This window comes from Dasypus novemcinctus, chromosome 19, assembly GCF_030445035.2.
Source record: "Dasypus novemcinctus isolate mDasNov1 chromosome 19, mDasNov1.1.hap2, whole genome shotgun sequence".
Classification (NCBI taxonomy): domain Eukaryota; kingdom Metazoa; phylum Chordata; class Mammalia; order Cingulata; family Dasypodidae; genus Dasypus; species Dasypus novemcinctus.
In genome coordinates, this window is record NC_080691.1 from 17,882,439 (window position 1) to 17,909,834 (window position 27,396).

Below are 27,396 nucleotides of genomic sequence, written 5' to 3' on the forward strand. Positions count from 1 at the left end.
CTCCTCTGTTTCCTCCACAAGGGCAGCTGTAGACTATGCAGCTCTCTAGGCTTTGCCTCTCTCCACAAGGTCAGCTGTAGACTATCAGGCGAACAGCTCTGTCTCTCTCCCTGGGGCTCCAGCTTAAGACCAGCATCAAACTCCAACCCTGTCCTTTGCCATGCCAACACCCTACTGGTATAAGAGGTTTACATAATTACTTAATCAAGTAAACCTCTGAATCCCATATAATCTAATATGCCCAGATGAAAAGATTGGTTTATAAACATAATCCAATATTTCTTTTTGGAATTCATCAATAAAATATCAAACTGCTGCAAATACCAAGAAAAGCACGACTGGAATTACACATTTTTTATGCACTTGATTTGACTGTGTTTGAGTACTTCTTTCCTTGGTGTTGTGTCCTATGTGCTGGAGGTAGAATAGGGGGCAGGGCTGGGAGACAGACAAGTTAGCAAAGTGATCAAATGAGCTAATTTCTGATTGTGGTAAGTGCTATGAAGGAAACAGGATGATGAGAAAGAATAACTGAAGATGATTCTGGAAACCTTTTTTGAGAAGGAGCTAATTAAGCTGATATTGCAGTATGGGAAAGCCAGGCATGTGAAGATCAGGGAAGGGAGTTTTCCAGGTAGAGGGTGCAGCAAATACAAAGATTTTCAGGTGGAAGGTAGTTTGGTCATGTTCAAGGACCCAGAAAGAGGCCAGTGTGGCAGCGTGCGGTGAGCAAGAGACAGAGAGGGGTGAGGTGAGCCATGTCAGGCAGGGCCCTGTAAGCAATGCTTAGACGTGGCAGACAGTGAAAAGTTTTAAACTGGGAAGCTAGTTTTCATGGTATTATAGCTACTAATTGTACGTATGTTATAGTCTGTTGTCGAAAGTACCCCAGCCTTGAAATTGAATTTGGCCATCTGGAGAACTCTGTCCTGTCTCCCCTGCCACATCAGAATGCTGACTGCTCTTGGGAGTCAGGGTGGAACATGACCTCAAGGAGGGCTGTGAAGGGACTTCTAGGCCAGTTTCATGTGTTTTCAGTCATTGTTCTGTTCTTTTTCAGCTCTACATTGTTTTAAAACCATTTAATATCTGACTTTTTAAAAACAATCTTTTACTTGTAGAGCAAATAAATTAGAAGTTAATCTCATGTTTTAGGGTATAGGCTTTTTTTTCTGGGTACACGTCAATATTCAAGAAATCAATAGCTGTTATAAGGACAGGAAGAGGAACTTAAGACAAATATATATTTTTTAAAGATTTATTTATTTTATTTATTTCTCCCCCCTTCCCCACCCCATTGTCTACTTTCTGTGTCCATGTGCTGTGTGTTCTTCTCTTTCTGCTTGTTTTCTCATTAGGCGGCTACGGGAACCAATCCTGGGACCTTCCGGAGTGGGAGGGAGGTGATCATTCTTTTGTACCACCTCAGCTCCCTGTTCTGCTGTGTCTCTTATTGTCTCTCCTCTGTGTCTCTTTTTGTTGCGTCATCTTGCTGTGCCAGCTCTCTGCGTTGGCCAGTACTCTGTGTGGGCTAGTACTCCTGTGTGGGCCATGCGTCCATGTGGGCCAGCACTCTGCTCAGACTAGCACTCCGCGTGGGCCAGCTCACCACACAGGCCAGCTTGCCTTCACCAGGAGGCTCTGGGCATCAAACCCTGGGCCTCCTATATGGTAGACAGGAGCCCAGTTGCTTGAGCCACATCCGCTTCCCTTAAGACAAATATTAAGAGCAACTGCCAACTCTTGATTAATCAGAAATGTTAGCAGATGACATCAAATTAAGATGCTATTTTAGAACAATTTACTCAAGACCTTCAGGATCATAGGCAGTATAAGAAAGAAGAGTCTAAGTCAGGGGTTCTAAACCTTTTTTGTTCCATGGACCCCTTTGCCAGTCAGGTAAAAGCCACCCCTTCTCAGAATGTAGTAGCAGATAGTTTTATGGCAACATCAGAGGTCAGAGAAGATAAAATAATAAGTTGATTTTTTTCATTTCAAGTTTATAGATCCCCTGAAATCTTTCCACGGGATCCCTGGTTAAGAACCCTGGGTCTAAGTCTATATCCTAGTATTTTTGCATTGAATATCTTTTTATAACTATTTGTTTAATTCAACTTATACATTTTACGTTTTTTAAAAAGGCCCTTTACCGTTGAAAGACTTTTTTCTATATAATAGTTAAAATTTTAATTTTAATTTAAAAATTTCATGATTTACTAGACCAGGTGGTTACAGCTATTCAGTTTGGTGGAAAGACAATGCCAAGAGCAGATAGTTGCCCAGCAGGAACAGTTCCACAACCAAATTCAAGTAAGTTATAATTTATTTTGATTTTTTTCATTAAGCTTTTTCCCCCATTATTATTTTGTATTTGTAAAACCAATTATTTGAATTTTTCTTATAAACTAAAGATACAGCGTGTATGTTATCTTTTAAGTAACATTTGATCATATTTTTAAACAATACTTTCATAGCATTTATGAAAATGGGATGTTTAATATAATTCTTACTCAAATCTGTAATATTTTATTTTCAGCGTATACAAGAGGAGATAAAAAATTTAGTAAAGTTACAGACCAGTAGTGCTTCTTGGGCTCCCTACGATAGAAATTCTTCAAGCAAACCAATATTTTCAGGAAGTCAAATGGGTTTTTTCTCTGAAAACAGTGACAGAAATGAATCTGTTGTCAGTTATCCTAAGTCTAAAGAACCTGAAATGCAGCACGAAACATCCACATCACAACCAGACTACAACGTGGATAGTAGTTCAGTGAGCAGTGGGTATGGTACCTTTTGCATCTCAGAATTAAATACCTACAAATCTAAAGACTCTAAAGAGTTTATGGAGCATAAAGAGGTTTCTAAAGGATCATATATACCACCTATGATGCAGATGGATTCACTTGTAGATGGTGTAAAAAGTAAGAGCTTATATATACAGACTACTGAAGATTTTAATACATCTTTAAAAGAAGATATTTCTGTTTTTCCTGGTGAATTTGAACATCATTTTCTTGGTGAAAATAAGATTTCTGAGGTATACAGTGGAAAAACAAATAGGTAAGTGGAATTTTTCATCACTTAAAGAGGGTTTTACTTGTTTATTACATTTTTTAAATAATTTGTTTTATTTATTTCTCCTCCTCCCTTATTTGCACTTGCTGTCTGCTCTGTGTCTGTTTGTTGTGTGCTGTCTGGGTCTGCTTGTCTTTTTAGGGGGTACCAGGAACTGAACCTGAGACTTCGTATGTGGTAGGCCTGTATGCCCAACTGCTTGAGCCACATCAACTTCTCTGTTTATTACATTTAGAAACTAATAAATAGGGAAGCGGACTTGGCCCAGTAGATAGAGCATCCGTCTACCACATGGGAGGTCCACGGTTCAAACCCAGGGCCTCCTGACCCAAGTGGTGAGCTGGGCCACGCACAGTGCTGATGCGCGCAAGGAGTGCCATGCCACGCAGGGGTGTCCCCCGCGTAGGGGAGCCCCTTGCGCAAGGAGTGTGCCCTGTAAGGAGAGCCGCCCAGCACGAAAGAAAGTGCAGCCTGCCAGGAATGGCACCGCACACACGGAGAGTTGATGCAGCAAGATGACGGAACAAAAAAAAGAAACACAGATTCCCATGCTGCTGACAACAACAGAAGTGGACAAAAAGAAGAACACGCAGCAAATGGACACAGAGAACAGAAAACTAGAGCAGGGGGGTGGGCAGAAGGGGAGAGAAATAAATAAAATAAAATAAATCTTAAAAAAAAAAAAAAGAAACTAATAGAGTTCATTTTAGTTGCACCATAATAGAATGAGATGTATTTGAGCCTTTATCAGTTTTACCATTAAAATATAAACCCTTTATTTACTGACTGAGGAAAATTGAAATATGCAGAGTACACTATATACTAATAGCATCTGACTTGCTACTTTCTTCCCTTTTGTAATGTTTAAGACTACTAAACTCTTAAGGTAGGAGACCTTACCAGAAAAATACCTTTTATATTTTCCAGTCACTAGAGACTTACCAAAAATTAGAGTTCGTTATGGAGTATTGTCAAATGTATTCATATAATTTGAAACCAAAAATTATATGTAGCATACTCACTTTTATGCTTTTTATATTAAAGACTGCTATATGGAGAGTTTTTTTAAGTTTTGATGACATTTTGATTGGCCCAGGGTATACTTTTTTTTTTTTAGGAGGTACCAGAGATTGAACCCAGGACCATGTGTATGGAACAGGTGCTCAACCACTTGAGTTATCTGCTCCCTTCAGCGTACTTTTTAGTAAAGGAAATTGTGGCTAAATGTTTATAAATCAAACAATCTTTTAAAGTTATATAGTTTATCCTATTTTTTCAGCTTTACATCTCTGAAATATGTCATCTCAGGTAAGGTATTTATCTATAGTGACACAAATCTTGTCTACCCATAGTAATTATTAGTCCATGCCAATCCGTATGTTTTTGCCATGGAGATATATTTAGTTCTCAAAAGGGCCAATACAGTGGGTGGTTTTTGTACTGGCAACAGAAACGTATATATTGCTCACCACCTTTAGTTTTTTTTTTTAAGTAAAATTTTATTGAAGTATAGCATTCATACATGAACATACATAAACAATAAGTATATAGAAAAAAAGTTGTGAACTTACAAAACAAACCTACATATCATCATACAGGGCTCCCATCCATCACCCCACCACCACCAATTAACCTTTAGTTTTTTTTTCTTTACTTTACCTTTGGTAATAAATTGAAAAAAGATATTTAGATGAATAGATAAAAATCCACTCTCTCTCCACACTTAGAAAAACATACTTTTTTCCCCACTAACATTTAGATTTATATGTGAAGGACAGCATCTAAGAAAGTAATTTTGGTTTTCTCTTTTCATAGTAAATCTATAACATCATGGGCACAAAAGCTGAGACAGAACCAACCAAAGAGAGCACATATACAAGAGGGGTGTTCACAGTCTCTGCAAAGAAGCGAGCAGATGAAGAAATTACCAATTGAGAAAGTGGGTAAAGAATCACTTTATCCTGGCATGCTTCATTCAGCTTCTGATGAATATGTTGAGTTTATAACATATTCATCAATGTAACTTGTTTTGCCCCTTTTTTTGTACTGTTAAATCTTTTGGTGTCTGTAATGATTTGCTCTAAGTATTGGTTCTTTTGTAGGTTGGCAATCAAAACTATCGAGGGGTTAAATACTATAAAAAATGAACTATTTTGTAAAGGTTCTATTTTTTTTTTGTACTGCAAATGTTTGTATTTAGCCAGAGAGTAATCTATTTAATTGGTTAAAAAAAATTTTTTTTAACTTCAAATGATTTCTGTTACTATTATGCTGTAAGAAGTAGTACTATATCAGTTGAATACTTTAAGATGTCTATAAAACATGTTGGTATTTGGAAAATTCAATATTTATAATCTAAAATATAAGCAATTAAATGGTTAAGTTCTATGTGACCCTGTTGCTAACCTAGCAAGCTGCTCTAGTTAAAGGGTTGTGGATAATTGAATAAGTTTAATACATCTTAAAGCCCTTTTTGGCCTAAATTGTCATAGAATAGTGTTGTTTAATACATTGAAATTGCATAATCAGGTCTCTGCAAACTTGATACCTTTAGAAATTGACCATATCTTGATAATTCTAAACAGTCGTTTCATCATCCTGTGAAAACAGTTTGTTACAGAATAGAGGTCATAAGAAGGTTGCCCTTTGGCTTTCATAAGGCACTATTTTTTCTCTTCCATTCATCTTTTTTTCTTCAACCTGTGAATATCAAAGCTTCTTAATATTACCATACCTTGAATTTTTCCAAAAAGATTTGTATTAAAAAGGAGGGAAGTGAAGGTGAAGAAAGCTCCATGAACCACAAAGCATCTGGAACCTAGAAACACCATTTAGTGCTATATTGGTAGTTTTATTCTTTTGAACCTATCTGCCATCAAGGATGGTATATCATCATTTGGTATGACAGTTTAAAGGTATTTGGGGTAAAGTTTGCATTTTTCATTGGAATTTATTGGTACAAAGGGAGAATACTTTCATACATAGTAATTTCTTTTGTTTTTACTATAATCGAAACTTAGTCTTGTGGAAATTTTTCCACTTCTGATAGGCTTTGGGTTTGTGGTTATGTAACTCCTGGAGATGCTGATTTTCTTGTTGCCTTTTGTGAATGTAGCTCAACATATGTTTGATACAGCTCAGTGATTCCCAAACTTTGATGCACTTTACAATGACCTGAGGATCTTTTACAAAACTACCAATGCCTGAATGCCTACCCATATGTTCTGACTTACAAGTATGGGGTGTGACATGTGTATCATGAGTTTAAAAAAAAAAAGTTTTATAAAGGGTATTTATTTGGGGTAGGAGCTTACAGATACCAGGCCATAAAGCATAAGTTATTTCCCTCACCAAAGTCTATTTTCACTTGTTAGAGCAAGATGGCTGCCGACGTCTGCGACGGTTCAGGCTTCCTGGGTTCCTCTCTTGCAGGGACTTGCTTCTCTCTGGCTTCAGGGTTCCTCTCTTCCTGGGGCTTCAGCTTAAGTCTTCAGCATCAAACTCCAACATCAAAACTCCATCAAAAACCTTCCTGTATCATGAGTTTTAAAAGCACTTCAGGTGATTATAATGTGCAGCAAAGTTTGGGAGCCACTGGCATAGCCTAATTGTTGTCCGTGGGTCAGTGGAGAATTAGACCAGCTGCAGCATGATGAGGCCTATTGCCTGAGAAGTGCCCTTGTGGGTAGGTTTGCCTCGAAGAGTCTCCTGCCTCCGGTGAGGTCGGTATGGCTGAGTGTAGAAGTTGTTATGAGGAATGATTCTCTTTGAGTAGTTTCTTTGCTTTAATCATATCCTAGACAGGTTGGTCGGTTCGTTCGCTGATTGATTTTTGGTAAGGTGAATAATATATTTTTTATTAAATCATGAGGAGAAATTAAGTTTCTTTGATATTTCTGAGTTTTAAATGTTTTTGAAGTAATGATAGTTGATGAATCAAAGATGCCATACCAAAAAATGCATTTCTTACATGCATAATTTTGAATTCTGTGGATTCTGTGGATTCATAAAAGATGGAACTTTTCCTCTTTAATCTTTTCCATTGTTTTGAGTTTTTTCTGATCCAGTTTTCTTTTGTAAATGGCGTTTATTTTAGATAATAGCTATTTGAAGTACGTCTTGAAATTGTATACTCTTTAGCATAAGGATTTCCCAAAGCTCAAGTGTTTCTTTGTTTCCTTTGTCTGTTGTGTTAGACAGACTTGAATATTTCATTTCACAAGCTGAAGGACTTTGGTTGTTTTTCAGATGGACTAATAAACTGTTACTGAAACTAATGAAGTCCTTGTGCTAGACTGAGGCCAGCTTCTTGGGCTAAGTAAAAGGGTTTACAGTTCAGAAGGGCTTTACATTGCACCATACTTTTATTTTTCATTAAAAGTTGGGCCAGTTTTCTTCAGTGGATGCCTTGTTTGCTCAGAAGAGTACAGCAGGCAGCTGTGTAAGGTAAGCCCCCTTCTAGCCCACTGTTCATGTGTCGGCTAAGTACATTGAATTTTTCCCTCTGAATTGGAAAGAGGACAAAATATTTTACTTGGGATTATTTGATTGATTCTTCTCTAATCGCCTTTTCCTGGTCATTTAAGTACTGAGACTTGACAGAAATTTGAGCAGTTTTAAAAGAGACAAAATGACTTAGAAATTTCTTTCTTGATGTAAAAGAGGCTAAGTGGTGCCTTGTAAGGCTGAGGTAATAATAGTGTACTTTTACTTTTGCATTTGGCCGATGGATGATTTTAAATAAACATAGCATAAATACTTTTAACAGGAAGGGAAAGTGTGATAGTAGAACTGGTGAGAAAATATCCAATGGCAATAGTCTTTTCAAATATCCGTTTTTGGAGACAAAGATCTCTTGTGAGGATGCCAGAGATATTGTGAAGAGATATTCTCTCAAGGATTTTTTATTATAATTGATGATAACTTAGCATTTGGGGCTGTTTCTGGAACTAGTAACCAATTATTTGTATATAAGGAGTAGTCTACTATATAAACTTTATAGTAATTATTGATTTGTGGTTTTCAGAGTTAATTTGATTTATTGTAGTTAGATATTAATGATAAAAATGAATTGTGATGCTTTTACCTTCTTTTTTAGAAAACCAATTAATTTTATTGATGCATATTAATAAAGCATACGATCCTTCCAAAGTATATAATAAGTGGTATTTGGTATAATCACATAGTTGTGCATTCATCACTTCAGTGATTATTAGAGAATTTTCTTTATTTTTTATTTTTACATTATTTTACTAATTATATAAGCAAAAACAGACAAACAAAAAAAAAATTCATGACTTCTCAATCTCAATGCTTTCCCTGCTGTACATAGCTGCTATTTCTGGCTATTCTTGCTTATTTATTTGTTTATTTATTTAAAGCAGTTTTATTGAAATATAGTCACATAATTTACATACCATACAATCTATTCAAATTGTATAATCAATGGCTTTTACTATAATCACAATGTTGGGCATTCATCACCACAAAAAATTTTAGAACAATTTCATTATTCCAAAAAGAAAAATTCTGTACCCCTTAGCAAGTCATCTCTCAATACCTCTATCCTTTCCCAGCTCTATATAACCACTAATCTAATTTCATCTTTATAAATTGATTTATATTTATATTTTATATAAATGGAATCATATAATATGTAGTACTTTGTCTTTCACTTAGCATAATTTTTTTTTAAGATTTATTTTATTTATCTCTCCCCTCTTCCACCCCTTGTTGCTTGCACTTCCTGTTTGCTCTCTCTCTGTTATGTGCTCTTCTTGTGTGTGCTCATCTTCTTTTTACAAGGTACTGGGAACTAAATCTGGGACCTCCCATGTGGGAGGGAGGTACCCAATTTCCTGAGCCACCTCCCCTTCCTGCTTGTTTTGTCTCACATTGTGTTTTCTTCTTTGTGTTTCCTTGTTGCATCATCTTGTTGCATCATCTCGCCGTGCCAGACCATCATGTCAGCTTGGTGTCTTGCTTGTCTTTAGGAGGCACTGGGAACCAAACTGAAACCTCCCATGTAGTAGGAAGGCACCCAACTGCTTGAGCCACATTGCTTCCCAGCATAATGTTTTTTGTCTGATATTAACATCTTTTCTTAAAATGTCAGTTTTATTGATAACTATTAACTATTAATAAAGCATACAATTCATCCAGAGTGTACAATCAGTGGTATTTGGTATAATCACATAGTTGTGCATTCATCACTTCAATCATTATTAGAGCATTTTTGTTATGTCAATAATAATAATAAAAATCAGACAGTCAAAAAAATTCTTCACCTCTCAATCTGTTTCCTTTGCTCTACATAGCTGCTATTTCTGGCTATTTTTGCACAATTATTAAGCAGTTTTATTGAGATATTTTCACATACCATATGATCTATTCAAAGTGTATAATCAGTGGCTTTTAGTGTAATCACAATGCTGTGCCTTCATCATCACAAAAAATTTTAGAGCAGGGAGCACACGTGACTCAAGTGGTTGAGTACCAGCTTCCCATATGGGAGGTCCTGGGTTTGGTTCCCAGTGCCTTGTAAAAACAAAAAGACAAACAACAAGCAAACAAATGGAAAAACCAACTCAGGAGAGCTGATGTGGCTCAGTGGTTGAGCACAGGTTTCCCAGGTTCAATCTCCAGCCCTGGTACCTAAAAAAAAAAAAATTAGAACAATTTCATTACTCCAAAAAGAAAAACTCCACATCCCTTAGCATGCCTTCCCTAGCCCTACATAACCACTAATCTGATTTCATCTTTATAAATTGGTTTACATTTACATTTTATATAAATGGAATCCTATAATATCTAGTACTTTGAATCAGGTTTCTTTCACTTAGCATAATATATTTTTTTTATATTAACATCTTGTAGTATTAATACACATTTGTTCAGTTTCAAAGAAACTTTTATACTAAAAGACTTTAGGTTTTGGCACATCAAATATCTTTTGGAAATAGATGGTAAATTATAAATACACTTTAGTTCTGAACTCTTTAAATAATACCTTCCCCAGTTTTCTCCTTCCATCTCTATAGAGAACCCAAGTAAACTTTTGCAAATTACACACAAAAAAGCAAATCCTTCACAGTTAATGCCTATCATTTTGCATTCTTATAACCGCAGAGAAAACTAGGTATTCATCCCTTGGTCAGTAATTTGTGTCTAATGATTTTTAGCTGTTAACTACTATTTTTCTTTTTTGAATTGCAGTCTGATTTCACTGCTGTTTCACATCCTCATGCTTTTTACCTCAGTAAACCAGATGAAAGTCCAAATTCTTGGATATCTGATTCAGCAACTGGTACTTATATTTTTAAAACATTTGTTTTTATTTTAACAACTTGTCTGCATTTCTCATTATAGGATGATAATCATAGAGGACGATAATTGTATATAAGAGCAGAGTCTATGAATGTATCATATACTGTTCTTTTGTTAGAGATAACTTCCTTACTTGCCTTAAATTGGGTTATAAGTTTTGTAAAGATAGAAGGAAGAAGTGCTTTTGATATTATTTTAAACAGCTGCGCAAATCATGTTGGTGCTTTTTAGGTTCTCTGAAAGGAATGAATAAATCCAGACCCTGTGAGGTTGTTCTGTCTGCTCTCCTTTGGTGGTTGTACCTCAGTCTTAATGACTTCCTGACTTTTCCCTTTTCTTCCACACCCTGCATACAGTTCACCAGGATGAATTGGCCTTGCCTTCTGCCTGTTTGCAGAATCCAACCATTTCTCACCACTGTTGCCATCCTAAATAGAACCCTTCATCTGTCACCTCGGTGCCTACATGCTTCCTATCTGGCCTCCCTGCTCCCACCCTATACCCATCAGTCTCTTCTCAGCACAGTTGTCCTTTTTAATGATAAGGCAGATCACATAACTCCTCTGTTCAAGCCACCGGGGGGGTCCCTGTTTCCCTCAGATATAATAGCCAGAAGCCTAATATAGACCCATAGGCCTCACAGGATCAGGCCCCACAGGATCAGGCCCCATGGCCTCTTTGATGTCACTGTTTACTACTCTCTCCCTCTCTGCTTGACCAGGGAACAGCAGATATGCCAGATATGTTCTCATATTAGGGCTTTTGTATTGGCTGTTCCCTCTGCTTGAAATATGCTTCCCCCCATATGGCTAAAATGTCTTCTTCTTAATTTGCTACTCTATCAATGGGAAATCTTGACTATCCTATTAAAAAATAGTGCCTCCCCCCCATCCTTGCCTGTAGATCTTCTTTATTTTTTTCATTTACTGTCAGAATGTTTCCCGCATTCTAATGTACTGTACCCGTGGAGATATTGCAGGTTTGGTTCCAGATCACCACAGTAAAACACATAGAGTGAGTCACATACATTCTTTAGTTTCCCAGTGCATATAAAACTTAGGTTTACACTGTGCTGTAGTCTAAGTGTACAATAGCATTATGTCTTTAAAAAAGTGTGTAGACCTTAGAATGGATAATGACATGAAGTGAGCACACATACTGTTAGCAAAATGGCAGATAGACTTGCTGGATGCAAGGTTGCCACAAACTTTCATTTTGTAAAAAATGCAGTATTAGCAAAGTGCAGTAAAGGGAAGTGCAATGGAAGGAGTTATGCCTGTATACTGCATGATTTACATATTGTTTAGAACCTCCCCACCCTCAGCCTGGCACAATAGATGCTGAGTAAATATTTGAATTATTGAATTCTTTACATTGATTTTGTATAAGTTCATACTATTAATAAAGAAGTTATCTATTTTAAAATTTATTTCATATTGCACTAAATTATCTTGACTTTGAATAATATTTCAGTTATAAATATTTGGATCATTAAGTCAGGGCTTTTAAAATGGTAATGCATTTATGTGAATCTTCCCATCAAAGTTCAGCTTTTGGTAACCAGATAACCAAAAACTAATCACAGCCCATATTTAATTTTCTTTAGGTAGAAATAAGTTAATCTAGAAAACATTTGTTGTCTTTCCTCTTTGTTCACTCTTTTCTACTCTGTGTATTTGTGCACCTTAGGACTGACTTATTGGAAACTGGAGGAGAAGGACATGTATCACTCTTTGCCCGAGACTTTAGAGAAGACGTTTGAACCACCCTCCTCTGCAGATGTGTCACCAAGTGAGGTAATTTAAAAATACATTACCTCTGTGTGTATTTGTATTTTGTAGTTGTAGTTGTTATTCCATTTCATTACAAATTGTGTCTTTGTACATCTTTGTACATCTTCTGATGTACTGGGGAAAGCGTGAGTTTTCAAATTGTGTTCACTTGGTTTCAAATTCTGTTTCTATCATTTGTTAGCTATGTGATCTTAGAAAAGTTACTTAAAAATGGAATAAAAAATGTCCAGCTAGTGTTTTGGGGAGATTAAATGAGATTTTTTTTTAACCTACTATTTTACATATAGTAGGTTTTTAGCTATTAGCTTTTTTTCTCCTCTTCCAGACATGGCATTGCTTTTCCACTACATCTTCCACTATTGTGTCGGTAACATAATTACGGGCAACTTAATGTGTTAAGTTTTTTTTAGCAAGAAATGTAAAATATTTTGTTCACTTTAGAATAAGAAATAAAACTATTCAATACATGTACACTGATATATATATTTCACTTCTGTATTATGATCAAATAATGAGAGAGAGATTGGGGAGAAGGAAAGATAAAATTTAAACTCGAGGCATGTAAAAGACTTGAATGAAAGAAGATTGGGCATTGTGGAGACCAATGTACTTATAAATATCAGAGTCCCAGAGAGTGATTGAAATCAACATTTGGGAAAGATGAAAAAGAGAGATAAATAAACACAAAGAGAAATGAAATATGGGGGAAGGGATATTGTGAGGGGGAAAAGATGGTTTGGTAAACTTATTTTTTTTTTAAGATTTATTTATTTATTTATTTCTCTCCCCTTCCCCCCTACACCCCTCCGCCCTGGTTGTCTGTTCTCTGTGTCTATTTGCTGCATCTTTGTCCGCTTCTGTTGTTGTGAGCGGCACGGGAATCTGTGTTTCTTTTGGTTGCGTCATCTTGTGTCATCTCTTCGTGTGGGTTGCGCCATTTTTAGGCAGGCTGCACTTTCTCGTGCTGGGCAGCTCTCCTTATGGGGCGCACTTCTTGCGCGTGGGGCTCCCCTACGCGGGGGACACCCCTTTGTGGCAGGGCACTCCTGGCACGTATCAGCACTGCTCATGGGCCAGCTCCACACAGGTCAAGGAGGCCCAGGGTTTGAACCGTGGATGTCCCATGTGGTAGATGGACGCCCTAACCACTGGGCCAAGTCCGCTTCCCATGGTAAACTTTTTAATTATAGGACTCACTATTTTTCTTCCTTGATCTTATGCATTAGTAAATATTGTATTTTGTTGAACCTAAAGGTGTCACCAATTTTAACACTTCCCTTTTCATATACTACCAAGAAAAAAAAAGTCTTGCCAATTAGATCAACTCAGCGCTTTATCACTTAGAATTTTTATTTTATTCTTACGGCAAGAGACTTAGATGCAAATAAAGATTTTTAAAATGATGTTATACTTATACATACTTCAAAAAGAAAGCATAAGTGAAATAGATACAGAGGCTTTCACTTCTGAATCTCTTTTTTAATTCAATGTTGGTTTCCATGGTATTCTACCTACTATGTTCCTCTGTGCCATCAAGAGCTTTGGTGATTCACATTTCTATGAAAAATCCACAAAAGAGCGTGCATTAGTCAGCCGAAGGGGTGCTGATGCAAAATACCAGAAATCTGTTGGCTTTTATTTATTTTTATTTTTGTTAAAGATTTTATTTTATTTCTCTACCCTTTCCCCCTCTCCCCCCCCCCCCCAGTTGTCTGCTCTTTGTGTCCATTTGCTGTGTGTTCTTCTGCATCTGCTTGCATTATCTGGCGGCACTGGGAAACTGCATCTCTTTTTGTTGCATCATCTTGCTACATCATCTCTCCACGTGTGGGGTGCCACTTGGCTGCGCCTTTTTCACGTGGGGCGGCTGTCCTTGAGGGGTGTACTTCTTGCGTGTGGGACACCCCTATGCAGGGGCACCCCTATGTGGCACAGCACTCCTTGTGTGCAGCAGCACTGCATGTGGGCCAGCTTACCACACAGGTCAGGAGGCCATGGGGATCGAACCCTATACCATATGTTAGACGGATGTTCTATCAGTTGAGCCACATCCGCTTCCCACTGTTGGCTTTTGTAATGGGTATTTATTTGGGGTAGACGCCTACAGTCACCAGGCCATAAAGCACAAGTTAATTCCATCACCAAAGTCTGTTGCCATGTGTTGGAGCAAGATGGCTGCTGACGTCTGTCAAGAGTTCAGGCCTCCTGGGTTCTTCTCTTCCTGGGGCTTGTTTCTTTCTGGTCTTAGCTGCTCTATTCTTCTGTGTGCTTATTTCCTGGGCTCCAGCTCAAAACTCCAACTAACTCCTGTGCCTTGTCATTTTCTCTGTAAGTCCCCACCCACCAAGGGGATGGGGATGTAGCCTACTGATACGCCCCAATCAAAGCCTTAATCATTATTTAATCATGTAAAAGTGAAACCCTGAATCCAATATAATTTAATATGCCCAGAGGGACAGACCAGTTTACAAATATAATCCAATATCTATTTTTGGAATTCATAAACAATATCAAATCATCACAGAACATAATTATGTAATTATGGAGAACTAGCCTACTTTTGACTCCTGAAAGGGAAATGTTACTAAAACATGTTTCCCCCTTCCCCTAAATATTTGGTTCTCAGGGTTGCCATCGTAGTCTCTAGGAATTTCTTTTAAGCTACTGGCACCCATTTGGCCAATTTTGGTGGCTTTGATATGTACTTTTGAACAGGCAATGATATTTATGCCCCAGCCACTATTTGGGCAAGGCTGTTGTAAGATGCCATTAATTATAGGATATATCTTCACTTGAGACATTTTGGAATGTGGGAAGAAAGGTACAGCATGAAAGTAGTAGAAAATGACACCTTGTGTTGCCGTGAGCTCTAAATAGAATAACTTAAATGGTTCGGCAAGGCCAGTGGGTAAGGGTTCCCCAGGCTGTATGTGATCATGGCTAGAGGGCTGCTACTTCTCATGAGTATCAAGGCTTACAAAGGGCCTGTTAGATTCTTGATATATAAAAAGTAAAATTCCAAAATGGGATTATGGAAATTGTGGTTTTAAGTGTTTACATTTAACAAGTACATTCTTTTAATGCATACAAAAATACAGTTGTCCTACTGATAAGGTAATTATATGGTTTATTTAAAATATTAATTCATGGTGCTCTGTAACCTCTCTAGGATCTCGAAATGGAACATAAATTTAAGACTGCCAGATGCATGTCTTTCAACATATCTGTTGTTGAATGTATAATCTCATTAAGAGAATGTCCATAGTTTAAATTTCAGACCCAGGGTTAAGTGGTGTCCCCTTGCTTACCAACTATACTAGGTCCCACCTTGAAATAATTTAAGCCTAAGATTTTAATGTTTGGAGCGTAGACATTCATATTTAATAATACCTCTGCTTTTTCTAGTAGGAAAGCTCTGATTTTGAGTTTTGGAAATTAAGTTGGGTCATACCTTCTCTTTTATTAGAGGACCTATTTTCATTGATAACTTCCTTCTTAACACTTTTTTTTGGTCTACCATCTCTTAAAAGATATCATGAATATAAGTACATAGATCAGGATCTTCACTTCTTAATACATGAAAATAATCAGGCCAGAAGTTTTTTCATCCTGCTTCAGTCATTCATTATGAAATCTTTTCTTCCCTAAAATTTGGTTCTTATTTTGAGTGGGGGCTATCCAGAAGTTTATTCTTTGCAAGTACTCATGGACTAAGTAATTTAGGGTCAGGTTATCCTCTTAATATTCATTGTTAAGGGGATATGAAAACTTTTTCATTCTGATGCAGACTTGTAATCATTGATAATGACTTCTAAACTTTCATTATAAATCTGACAGTATATATTCTCAAAATTTATTTAAAATCTTTCACAACCTTTTTATGATACTAATCTTGGTATCAGTAATTTTATTCATAGTTGATAATGCCATTTAAATAATAACTTTGTTTCATATCTTTAAGTCTAATACTAGTAATGAGATGAAGCTACCATCACTGAAGGATATTTATCATAAAAAACAAAGGGAAAACAAGCAATTACCCGAGGGAAATCTCACTTCTGCTTCCAACCCAAATCATCTACCAGAGGTAAAGTTGTCAACATTCTGCTGAATGAAAATGAAAGATGCTTCATGATTCTAACTTTTACCTTAAGCTTTATTTTCCCTAGGAGATCTAAAGCCTACTCACTTAAAAACAAACAAAACAAAAACTGAGTACTTAAAATGAAGCCTTACTGTTGTCTGTCTGTCTTATTTCTAGGTGTTGACTCTAGATCCAACGTTACATATGAAACCGAATCAGATTTCAGGGATTCAACCACATGGCTTTTTGAATACGCTTGATGACAGAATTTCCTTTTCAACAGACTCTGTTCTAGAACCAAGTATGTCTAGTCACTCTGACATAGATTCATTTTCACAAGCTTCTCAGTTATCTGGATTCCCAAAATATCCTTCAAATCCAAAAGCTTCACCAGTGGACTCTTGGAAAAATCATGCATTCCAAAATGAAAGTAGGACCAGTTCTACGTTTCCTTCAGTATATACTATTGGTAGTAATGATATCTCAGTCACCACCATAGATGAAGAAAACACTGTCATGGTAACTTCAGCTTCAGTCAGTCAGTCCCAGCTTCCAGGTACAGCCAAAAGTGTTCCAGAATGCATTTCACTGCCTTCCTTGGAAGATCCTGTGATACTGTCTAAGTATGTATTTCACTGAATAGCTTGTAATGTTAATATGTTGTGTCTGCTTGAATGATCAGGATGATTTTAATTGAACTTCAGTAATTTGGTAAAATCTTAAAAAAAGACAGAGCATTTTAAAGGTAGAAATCTAAAAAATAATTTTCCTTTTAATTAAAAAAACTCGATCAGTTATCAACTTTTTGTGTTTTAATCTATTTTTTTCTCTGTGGGTATGCAAAGGAAAAATGGCTATATTTTTGCTTTTTGAGAAGTATTGTGTTCGTGGTTTCTCTAATGGAATATATACAGAGAGAGGTAGAGCATGCTTTCCTCAAATTACTTCCCCCCCTCACATTTTTGATTCCTCTGACCAACAGGATTAGGCAGAACCTGAAGGAAAAGCATGCACGACATGTAGCGGATCTTCGAGCTTATTATGAATCAGAAATAAATAGTTTGAAGCAGAAACTGGAGGCAAAAGAAATTTCTGCGGTTGAAGATTGGAAAAAAAACAATCAAATCCTTGTAGACAGGTATAACTTATAATTTAACTATAAAGGTAGTATTTCCCAAATTTGGAAATATTTCCCCAGAGGAGCAATCTATTTTAATGATAAAACACTTTCAAGACATGTACTTTGGATTTGAAAATTTTAACACAGAAACGTTTGCCTAAGGAATTATTTTAATGAAGTCTGTGATTAATGTCTTATAGAAGTTCTCAACTTTTTTTATACCCAAATATTTGTAACTTATAAAGAAACAAAAACAACTACACATTCTCTTGTGTCAGACCTCATGAACTTATGGAGGCAATTATACCATTTAAAAAACCATAGTAACACAGGGGAGTGAGAATGGCCTTATATATGGGATAGGTTTATACCTATTTTTAAATTTATTTATTTATTTTTATTTTTTTTAGAAGGTACTGGGGATTGAACCTAGGACCTCATACATAGGAAGCAGGTGCTTAACCACTGAGTTGCACCTGCTTCCCAATGAGAGTTGGTTCTTTCGTCTGCTTGTTTGTTTTTAGGAGTTACTGAGGATCAAACCCAGGACCTCATATAAGGGAAGCAGGCGCTCAACCACTTGAGCTATATCCACTCACCCCAGGTTTAAATTTGTTTGTATTTGTTTTGACAAAAAATAAATAGGTAGCTAACAGACTAGGGGAAGTTGGTTTTTGCTTAAGAAAGCAAAGAGAACCACAGTTATTTCCTGTGGGAAAATAGAAATATGACAGAAGCCCACCAATAGACTTTGCTTTTGTAAGGTTAAAGATAATATCTAAAGTACTGGCCCAAAGAAGGCACCAAATAAATGATAGCTAATTCAAACATTTTTATATCTAGAAGCTTTTAGAGCAGGTAGAGCCATGACCAAATGGAATTTGGAAGTCAGGTTGATCTTTCTTTCAAGAACAATTTTTATCAGTATTTTATCTCTGAGAGGAATTAATCCATAGTGCTTAGGGACATGAACTCTGGCTGCAGATTACCTGGTTCAGAATCCAGTGTGACTGCTTACAACCGGACTTAACTCTGGTTTGTCTTTTGCGCAATGGAAATAGCAACAAATCTAACTCACAAGACTGTGAAGATCAATGTGAAATGCTTAATATAGTTCCTGGCTTTTATTGTTCATAATGCATCGTTAATTGTTGAGTCAGTTCTGCTATGTATTTTGTTGTTTTGAGATTCTATGATAATTCGCAAAGTATTTCATTATAAGAATAATCAATTTATGCTAAGCTTAAAACAGTACAGAAGGGTATAGTATACAAATAAGTCTCCTTATCCCAACCTCTAGTATCACATCCCAGAGTTAGATTCCAGAAATTGTTAGACATATATAAGAATATATGTGTATGTATATAGGTTTTTAAAAATAACTATGAACTATTTTATGCATAGTTTTCTATATTTTGCTTTTTTTACTTAATATTTCTTGGGGATCTTTGCGTATCATGATTATTTTGAAGCCTGTTATTTTCTCTAGATATTGTAATGTCATCAGATTCACTGAGATATATTTTACTTAAAATGACATCCTGGTTCTTAGCTAACTTTGGAGAATTTGCCTTATGCAATATATTGGAGAATCTGTTAGGTTTATGGAATACTTTTAAGGGGAAGGATTTTACCTTCTAATTGTTTATTTTGATTTATGGATTTTAGATGTGACCAATTAGGTGGTGCTTTGAATGAAGCTAACAGTTGTGTAAGAACACTTGAAAATAAGAATAACTTACTGGAAATTGAAGTGGTAAGTCTTTTTTTTTGTTGTTTAGTGGCTTCATGTTAAAAAGCCTTTTTATTACCTGAATGCCAGAGACTAATAGTTCTATGAGAACATTGGTTATATGTTTCTTGTCTTCTCCAGGATTTCTTTCTTTCTTTCTTTTTTTTTTTTTTTTAAGATTTATTTATTTCTCTCCCCTCCCCCCCCACCCCGGTTGTTTGTTCTCTGTGTCATTTGCTGCATCTTCTTTGTCTGCTTCTGTTATTGTCAGCAGCACGGGAATCTGTGTTTCTTTTTGTCGCGTCATCTCGTGTCGGCTCTTTGTCTGGGTGGCGCCATTCCTGGGCAGGTTGCACTTTCTTTCGCGCTGAGCGGCTCTCCTTACGGGGTGCACTCCTTGCGCATGGGGCTCCCCTATGCGGGGTCACCACTGTGTGGCAGGGCACTCCTTGCGCGCATCAGCACTGCACATGGACCAGCTCCACACGGGTCAAGGAGGCCCAGGGTTTGAACCGCAGACCTCCCATATGGTAGGCGGATAACCTAACCACTGGGCCAAGTCCATCGTCTCCAGGATTTCTTATTATTTAGTATGTTTGTATTTTGAGTACTGTTGGCTTTCTTTTAATAGTATAAACTTCTACTCTTTTTTTTTTTTTTTTATGGAAGTCCTAGGAATTGAACCCAGGGCTTTGTACATAGGAAGCAGGTGTCCAACCACTGAGTTACATCTGCTTCACAATGAGTTGGTTTTTTCGTTTGTTTTTTTAGTAGGCACTGGAGATCGTACCCAGGACCTTGTATATGGGAAGCTGGCACTCAACCACTTTAAAGCTATATCCACTCCCCTAAATTTTTACTCTTTCTTAAAATTTTGTTTATTTTTTATTGAGATATAATTTGAATACCATAAAATAAACATTTAAAAGTATACAATTAAATGGTTTTAATATATTCAGCCATCACGACTACTTAATTACAGAACGTTTTTGTCACCCCAAAAAGAAACCCCTTACTTAGCAGTCACTCCTCATTCCCCACTTCTACCAGCCCCTGGCAACCCCTAATCTACTTTTTGTCTATGGATTTGCCTTTTCTGGGCATTTCATATAAATGGGATCATAGAATATGTGGCCTTTGTGTCTGGCTTCTTTCACTCAGCATCATGTTTTTAAGATTCAGGCATGTTGTAACATCATAAGTATTTCATTTTTATGACCAGATATTCCAGATATACTCCAATTTGTTTATCTGTTTGTCAGTTGATGGACATTTGGATTGGTTCCACTTTTTGGCTATTATGAATAATGGTGCCATAAATATTCATATACAAGATTTTGTGTGGACACACATTTTCAGTATTTTTGGGTATATATGTAGGATATATAGATCAACTTTTAAATAAGCCGCCTTTCTTTCATGCATTACCAAGTTTTATTCTTCTACATGTAACCTTCTAAACTAAGTTTTGGAGTAAAATACCTGTTTGTTTCTAAACATTATTTCCCTGTCTTTACTCCTTTTTAAGTTATCCTTGTCCCCTTTTAAATTGACTGCTTCATGAGGTCAGGGGCTTTTGTCTTTCTTGTTAGTATTATATTTCTAGAACCCCAGTGCCTGGCACCTAGGGGGCATTCAAGAAATAATTGTTGAATGAATACCAACATATCAGATGCATTTTGAATTTTCTCTCTTATTTTCATAGTAAGTGAGAGAATAGGATGAGAAATGTTCTCCACCCCCCCAAATATTAATGTTGGGCAGTTAAGTCCAGCTATACTTTAAGAATCATTTCCGTAATTGCCATGGTTATTTTTACCTTCATTAAACTGATCTATAGGAACTATTGTCTTATGTGATTCCTAGAATCATAGTACCTCAGACATTTGTTTTCTGTGTATATTTTATGATAATATCATGGAGCTATTATTTGAGTAGAGGAATCCTTTCTAAATTTTCTATCCCAGAATCTTAACAAAATATTAAATTAGTTGATTTCCATTTGTGTTTTCATTTATTACTTTACTAGTTTGTCCATGATATATTAGCTACTATTGCGACATCTATTTTTTTTTTCACTAAAAACAATTTATTCTTGTTTTTATTTTGTAGAATGACTTGAAAGAACGCTTTAGTGCAGCCAGCAATGCCTCCAAAATTTTGCAGGAACGAATTGAGGAAATGAGAACAAATAATAAAGAAAAAGACAATACCATCATTCGACTAAAATCTAGACTGCAGGATTTAGAAGAAGCATTTGAGAATGCTTACACTCTCTCAGATGATAAAGAAGCTAGACTAAAACAGGAAAACAGAATGTTTCAAGATGTAAGTGACAAATAATGGTATCTTAACGACAAGGTTCCCTAAAAGTGATTTATTTATTATACTCTTATAAACAGTTGTGATTTTTTTTTTTTGTATTTATTCTTATTTTCAACCTTTTTTTTGTGTGAATTTTTTTTTAAAGGTTTATTTTCGTTTTACATGACTCTACTATAGATGTTAATTGATACCCTCCTGATCTAGTAGTCATTTGGGTCTTGTCTTGAAATAGGAAGTCAGAGCTATGATATCACACTCACACCTTTCTATCTCTAGCAGGTCAACTTTTGAGCTGTCTTAAATTACCATTTGTATGTCTGGTAGGGTAAAATGTTATGAATCAGATTTGGAGCAACTTTCATTGAATTTTTTCAGTTTGATTTAATTTTTCTTAAAATTTGGATGTGTATTACATTGAAACTGAATTAGGTTTCAAATTATATATTTTTTTCTAAGCTTTTCTTAATATCTTTTGTCATGGTTTATAAATAATCTGAAAGTATTTAGGATGTTGAAATTTTCTTCCTGATAGCTTCAGATTTGATTCTTTTGTGTTGTCATTTGGTTTTTTAAAAATTAATTTTCACGACTCAAATCTTACATGAAGAACAGCAGTCTTTTCCATGTATCCCGTGTTGACCCCTACCCTAGAAGTCATTACTTTTAGTTCTTTTATCTGTTTCTTCTAGCATTTTTCACCATGTTTCTAAATAATGTACTTAGATTGCTTGCTCTTCTTTTTCAATTTTAGACATTATATATTATCTTCTATGCAAGGTCACAGTTTCGTTTTCTCACACTGTTTGGACCAAATACACTCTTTCTTTCCCTCCTTCTTTCAATGTGTTACTATACATATTTTTTCTATTTCTTTTTTTTTTTTTGTCTTTATTCATTTTTTTAATATTACATTAAAAAAATATGAGGTCCCCATATACCCCCCACCCTCCTCACCCGACTCCTCCCCCCATGGCAGCATTCTCCTCCATCATCATGAGACATTCATTGCATTTGGTGATATATATATATTTTAAGATTTATTTTTTATTTATTTCTCTCCCCTTCCTTCCCCAACCCCCCCCCCACCCCAGTTGTCTGCTCTCTGTGTCCACTCGCTGCGTGTTCTTCTTTGTCCACTTCTGTCATTGTCAGCAGCATGGAAATCTGTGTTTCTTTTTGTTGCGTCATCTTGTCTGTCAGCTCTCCGTGTGGGCGGCGCCATTCCTGGGCAGGCTGCACTTTCTTTCTCGCTGGGCGGCTCTCCTTATGGGGCGCACTCCTTGCACGTTGGGCTCCCCTACACAGTTACACCCCTGCGTGGCATGGCACTCCTTGTGCGCATCAGCACTGCGCATGAGCCAGCTCCACACAGGTCAGGGAGACCCGGGGTTTGAACCGCGGACCTCCCATGTGGTAGACGGATGCCCTATCCACTGGGCCAAGTCTGCTTCCCAATGTGTTACTATATTAAGTTGATTCTGAGACACACATTCCCTTACATCCAAACATCTCTGAAATTGGGATGCATCTTAACATCATTGTATCATAGTTTAATTGGCAACACATTTTTCCCTTTTGGTAGGACTTAAAATAGTGGTAGCTTTATAGTCCATGTGTATTAGACAGCCAAAATGGGTGCTAATGCAAAGTACCAGAAATCTGTTGACTTTTATAAAGGGTATTTATTTGGGGTAGGAGCTTACAGTTACAAGACCCGAAAGAGTCCAACTCAAGGTACCATAAGAGGTACTTTCTCACCCAAAGTCTGTTGCTACCTGTTGACGCAAGATGGCAGGCGATGTCTGTGAGGGTTCAGCCTTCTCTTCCTTCTTAAGTCTCCATGAGCCCAGCTTCTTTGATCTCAGTTGTAGCCTGGCATAGGGCTCTTCTCTCTTCCCAGGGCTCATTCCTTTCTGGGCTCAGCTGCTTTGTTCTCTTCACAAGGTCACCTGTAAATTGTCAGGTAAAGGCTCATCTCTTCCTAGAGCCTCTGCCATGTCTCTGGAGCTGTCTCTCTTCCTCTAAGTTCTTCTGTGTATCTACTTCTTCTGCCTTCTTAATTGAGTATCTGTTTATATAGCCCACCTAGGGGGCAGGGACTCAAATTGAGTCACCCTAATGATGTGGTCGAATTAAAGCCCTCTGAATTTAATATAATCAAATGGGTATCATGCCCAGAGGCACAGACTAGTTTACAAACATAAGCAAATCTCTCTTTTTGGAGTTTATAAATAATATTAAACTGCCACATCATAGTTTCTTGGATTTGAAATACGATATATCACCATTTATGGTTAAATCAGTATTCAGTATTTATTATGACTACGTAAATACTGTTCAAAGGTATGCTGCAATATACAGTGATTAGGTTTCATTTCCGGTACAGCTTTATTTTTACTAGAATTAATAATTGCCTTTTTTATCTGCTTAATTTTCTGTGTGCTTAGAACTTACTCTCCCAACTTCAGGATGGTAGTGAAGGCATGCTGTCCTCAACCCCATGTTTCAGTCTGCACTAGGTGTTTTCTAGGTCTGATACACAGATATTCCCATCATCCTGAGAATTAATTGTCTTTGCTTCACTCTTGTGTTGGCTCTTTCGGCTTGTGGATCCTATGTCTTCTTTCTTAGTTAACCTGTTTATTTTTGTAGGAGTATATCCTCTGAGACAAAGGATACATGGGACACAAATTTTGAGGCCTTCTATCTATGAAGTATTTTTAGTTTTCAGTCATACTTGAATGATAATTTACGTAAGTAGGAAATTCTAAGTGGGGAATCATTTTAATTTGGTGCTCTAATCAGTGCTTTGTCTTCTAGTTTCCAGTATTGCTGTTCTGAAGGATGGCACATAATTTAAAAAATCTTTTTCCTATTATTTATATCTCTTCACTTTTTTTTAAAACACTTTAAAGTTAATAGATCACATAGAACATTACATTAAAAAACATAAGAGGCTCCCATATAACCCACTCCCCATCTCCCCACCCCCTCTTTGCTTTTTATTTTTCCAACTTTATCTTCTAACCTTTCTGTTTAACTCTTTACTTTTGCTAAATTTTTACCATTTTTCATTAAAAACAGCATGCTATTCTTTTCAAGGAGGTGACATCTTTAATCCCACTAAGGATGTCATAATTTTCTTTTTTTAAGTTTACTTCTGTTCTTTGTACTATCTCTTCTTTCCTTCTGCTTCCTTTATTTAATTTTTTTTAAAGGTTAGAACTTTTCAATATTGCCAGTGGTCATTGGTCATTAAGATTAAGGCATGGGAAGCTAATTAGAAGGAAGCTTTGTTTCTCTGGATAGTCTTGATTAGCTGTTCAGTGTCATTTTAGAGTGATGAAGCAGGGAACCAAATGTTTTGTTGTGGGTAATGAAGGTTGGAAAATGTTTCTCAGTTCCTATTGGTCTGTTCCCTGGACAAGTCAGACTGCTTAGAGAATTACTTGCCAGTTGTCTGTCTGGGAGCCTACAAAGCTGACCACCAATGCCAGGAACCATATGGGAGGCTAGGAAGGCTTTCAGCATTCAGGAAGAGAACTTTAACGTGAGACCTCTGTTTTCTGCCTTGTTTACCTTATCCCTACCCCCTTGCTGGACTGGTGTCTGCAAGTCTAGAGCTGTGTCAGGGTAGGAGGTGGTTACTTACCTTGTACCCAGAATGTGGCAAGAACTGGAGTCTATGGTACCCTCTATACAGATATTCAGCCAGTCCACCAACTCCCTCACCTCAGCCTTCCAAAATGCTTGCTGCTTTTGATCCTGAGGCTTTCCAGCGTTCTGTGGCCTGAATTCATTTGCTTCTTATTGGCATCTGCATTTGCAGGCACTTAACTTTTAGCTTTTTCTACTCCATTTCCCCCAAATTTAACATCTCATGTACTATTTTTTTTTCACTTCTCCCCCACTCCCTGTTGTCTACTGTCTGTGTCCATTTGCTGTGTGTTCTTCTTTGTCCGCTTGTGTTCTTGTCAGCCGCACTGGGCACCTGTGCCTCTTTTTGTTGTGTCATCTTGCTGCGTCACCTCTCTATGTGTGCGGTGCCACTCCTGGGCAGGCTGCACTTTTTTCACGCTGGGCGGTTCTCCTTAAAGGGCGCACTCCTTGCACATGGGGCTCCCCTATGTCAGGGACACCCCTGCGTGGCATGGCACTCCTTGCACGCATCAGCACTGTGTGCTGGGCCAGCTCACCACACGGGTCAGGAGGCCCTGGGTTTGAACTCTGGACTCTCTATCAGGTGAGCCAAATCCACTTCCCTCATGTACTATTGTTTCCTTTCCATTCCCTGTGTCCTCATGGTCCTCTACTTCTTAAAAAAAGATACTTTATTTTTTACAACAGTTTTAAATTCACAGAAAAATTGAGAAGATTGTAGTATTCCCACATACCAGATATACTCTGGTACCACAAACCAGATACGGACACCAGAAATAGATATGTATCAGTTTCCTCTGTTACAAACATTTTACATTATTTGTTAAACATTTTACATTGTTTGTTAAAATTAGTGAACCAATACTGATAATATCGTCATTAACTAAAGCCCATAGTTTATTCAGATTTCCTTAGTTTTCACCTAATATTCTTTTTCTGTTATAGGATCAGATTTAGTTATTTTGTCTCCTTAGGCTCTTGGCTTTGACAGTTTCTCAGACTCCTTGTTTTTGATGACCTTGACACTTTTGAGGAGGACTGGTCATGTATTTTGTAGAATGTCCCTTAATTGGGATTTGCCGATGTTTTCCACATGTCTAGATGGGGGTTATGGGTTTTTGGGAGGAAGATTGCAGAAGTGAAGTGCCATTCTCATTACATTATATCTAAGGGACCCCTATACTGTCATTATGGTAAAGTATCAGGAGGGAATGGATATGAACACTCTGTTTAGTATGCCATATTTGATTAGAACTTAGTGCAGCTTTGATCACTAGTCTTCCTAAAATAGTATAATATTAGTGTATGTGTGTCTTTATGAGCTGCTTTAAAATTTTTTTTAAACGTTTGGACTCTTAAAATTTTTGTACTTTTTACTTTGTCATAATTTCAGATGTATGGAAAGTTGCAAAAATTGTTTAAAGAACTCCCATAAACCCTTCACCTAGATTTCCAAAATGTTAGCATTTTACCACATGTGCTTTATGATTTTTTTCTACATATAGTTTAAGATTTTTTTCTGAACGATTTGAAATTAAGTTGAAAATGTCTCTTCATCCCAAAATACTTCAGAATGTGTTTGCTAAAAATTTACATAACAAAAGTAAAATTAGGAAATGAACATTAATAGCCTAGTCTTATGTAATCTGTTAACTTTCTTGAAATTTTGCAAATTATTCTACTAATATTCTTTGTAGCAAAAGTCCAGGATCCAATCCAGGATTACATGTCACACTGAGTCATCACATCTTTTATGTCCTTTAGTCTGACACAGATCCTTATCTTTGTTTTTCTTTGTCTTTTATAGCCTTGACTCTTTTGAGGATCATAGGCTAATTATTTTATAGAACTGTGCTTTCTAATATGATAGCCACTAGCTATGTGTGGCTATTTAAATTTAAATTAAGTTAAAGTTTTCAGTTCATTTCTTCTGCTTCACTGGCCACATTTCAGGTGTTCGGTAGCCACATGTGGCTAGATGCTCTGTTACTGGACAGTACAGATATAAAGTGTTTTCATGGCAGGAAGTTCTTCTAGACAACTCTATTGTATTAATTTTTTTTTTAAAGATTTATTTCTCTCCCTCCCCCCCCCCCCCCCGCCAGTTGTCTGCTCTCTGTGTCCATTCGCTGTGTGTTCTTCTGTGATCAGCAGCACCAGGAATTTGTGTTTTCTTTTTGTTGCGTCATCTTGCTGTGTTAGCTCTCCGTGTGTGCGGCGCCATTCCTGGGCAGGCTGCACTTTCTTTCGCGCTGGGCGGCTCCTTACAGGGTGCACTCCT

General features: G+C 36.9%; 1 protein-coding gene across 18 annotated transcripts in view; it reads left to right on the forward strand.

The window, feature by feature from the left end:
* MPHOSPH9 (M-phase phosphoprotein 9) overlaps positions 1-27,396 on the forward strand; it is a 68,436-nt gene that overhangs the window by 8,602 nt on the left and 32,438 nt on the right. For 9 of the 18 annotated variants that reach the window (XR_011646476.1, XR_011646474.1, XR_011646475.1 and 6 more), the window contains 10 exons: positions 2,221-2,310; positions 2,537-3,060; positions 4,891-5,014; positions 10,291-10,381; positions 12,091-12,197; positions 16,156-16,281; positions 16,456-16,901; positions 17,261-17,416; positions 19,067-19,154; positions 21,243-21,458. Coding sequence is in view for 13 of the 18 variants with exons in the window: in XM_058281279.2 (XP_058137262.1) it covers positions 2,221-2,310; positions 2,537-3,060; positions 4,891-5,014; positions 10,291-10,381; positions 12,091-12,197; positions 16,156-16,281; positions 16,456-16,901; positions 17,261-17,416; positions 19,067-19,154; positions 21,243-21,458 (1,968 nt within the window). In the remaining 5 variants the exon portion in view is untranslated. Of the gene's footprint in view, positions 1-2,220; positions 2,311-2,536; positions 3,061-4,890; positions 5,015-10,290; positions 10,382-12,090; positions 12,198-16,155; positions 16,282-16,455; positions 16,902-17,260; positions 17,417-19,066; positions 19,155-21,242; positions 21,459-24,920; positions 25,006-27,396 lie in introns of those variants that run through there. The other 9 variants (XR_011646477.1, XR_011646478.1, XM_058281281.2 and 6 more) reach the window with 2 other exon arrangements.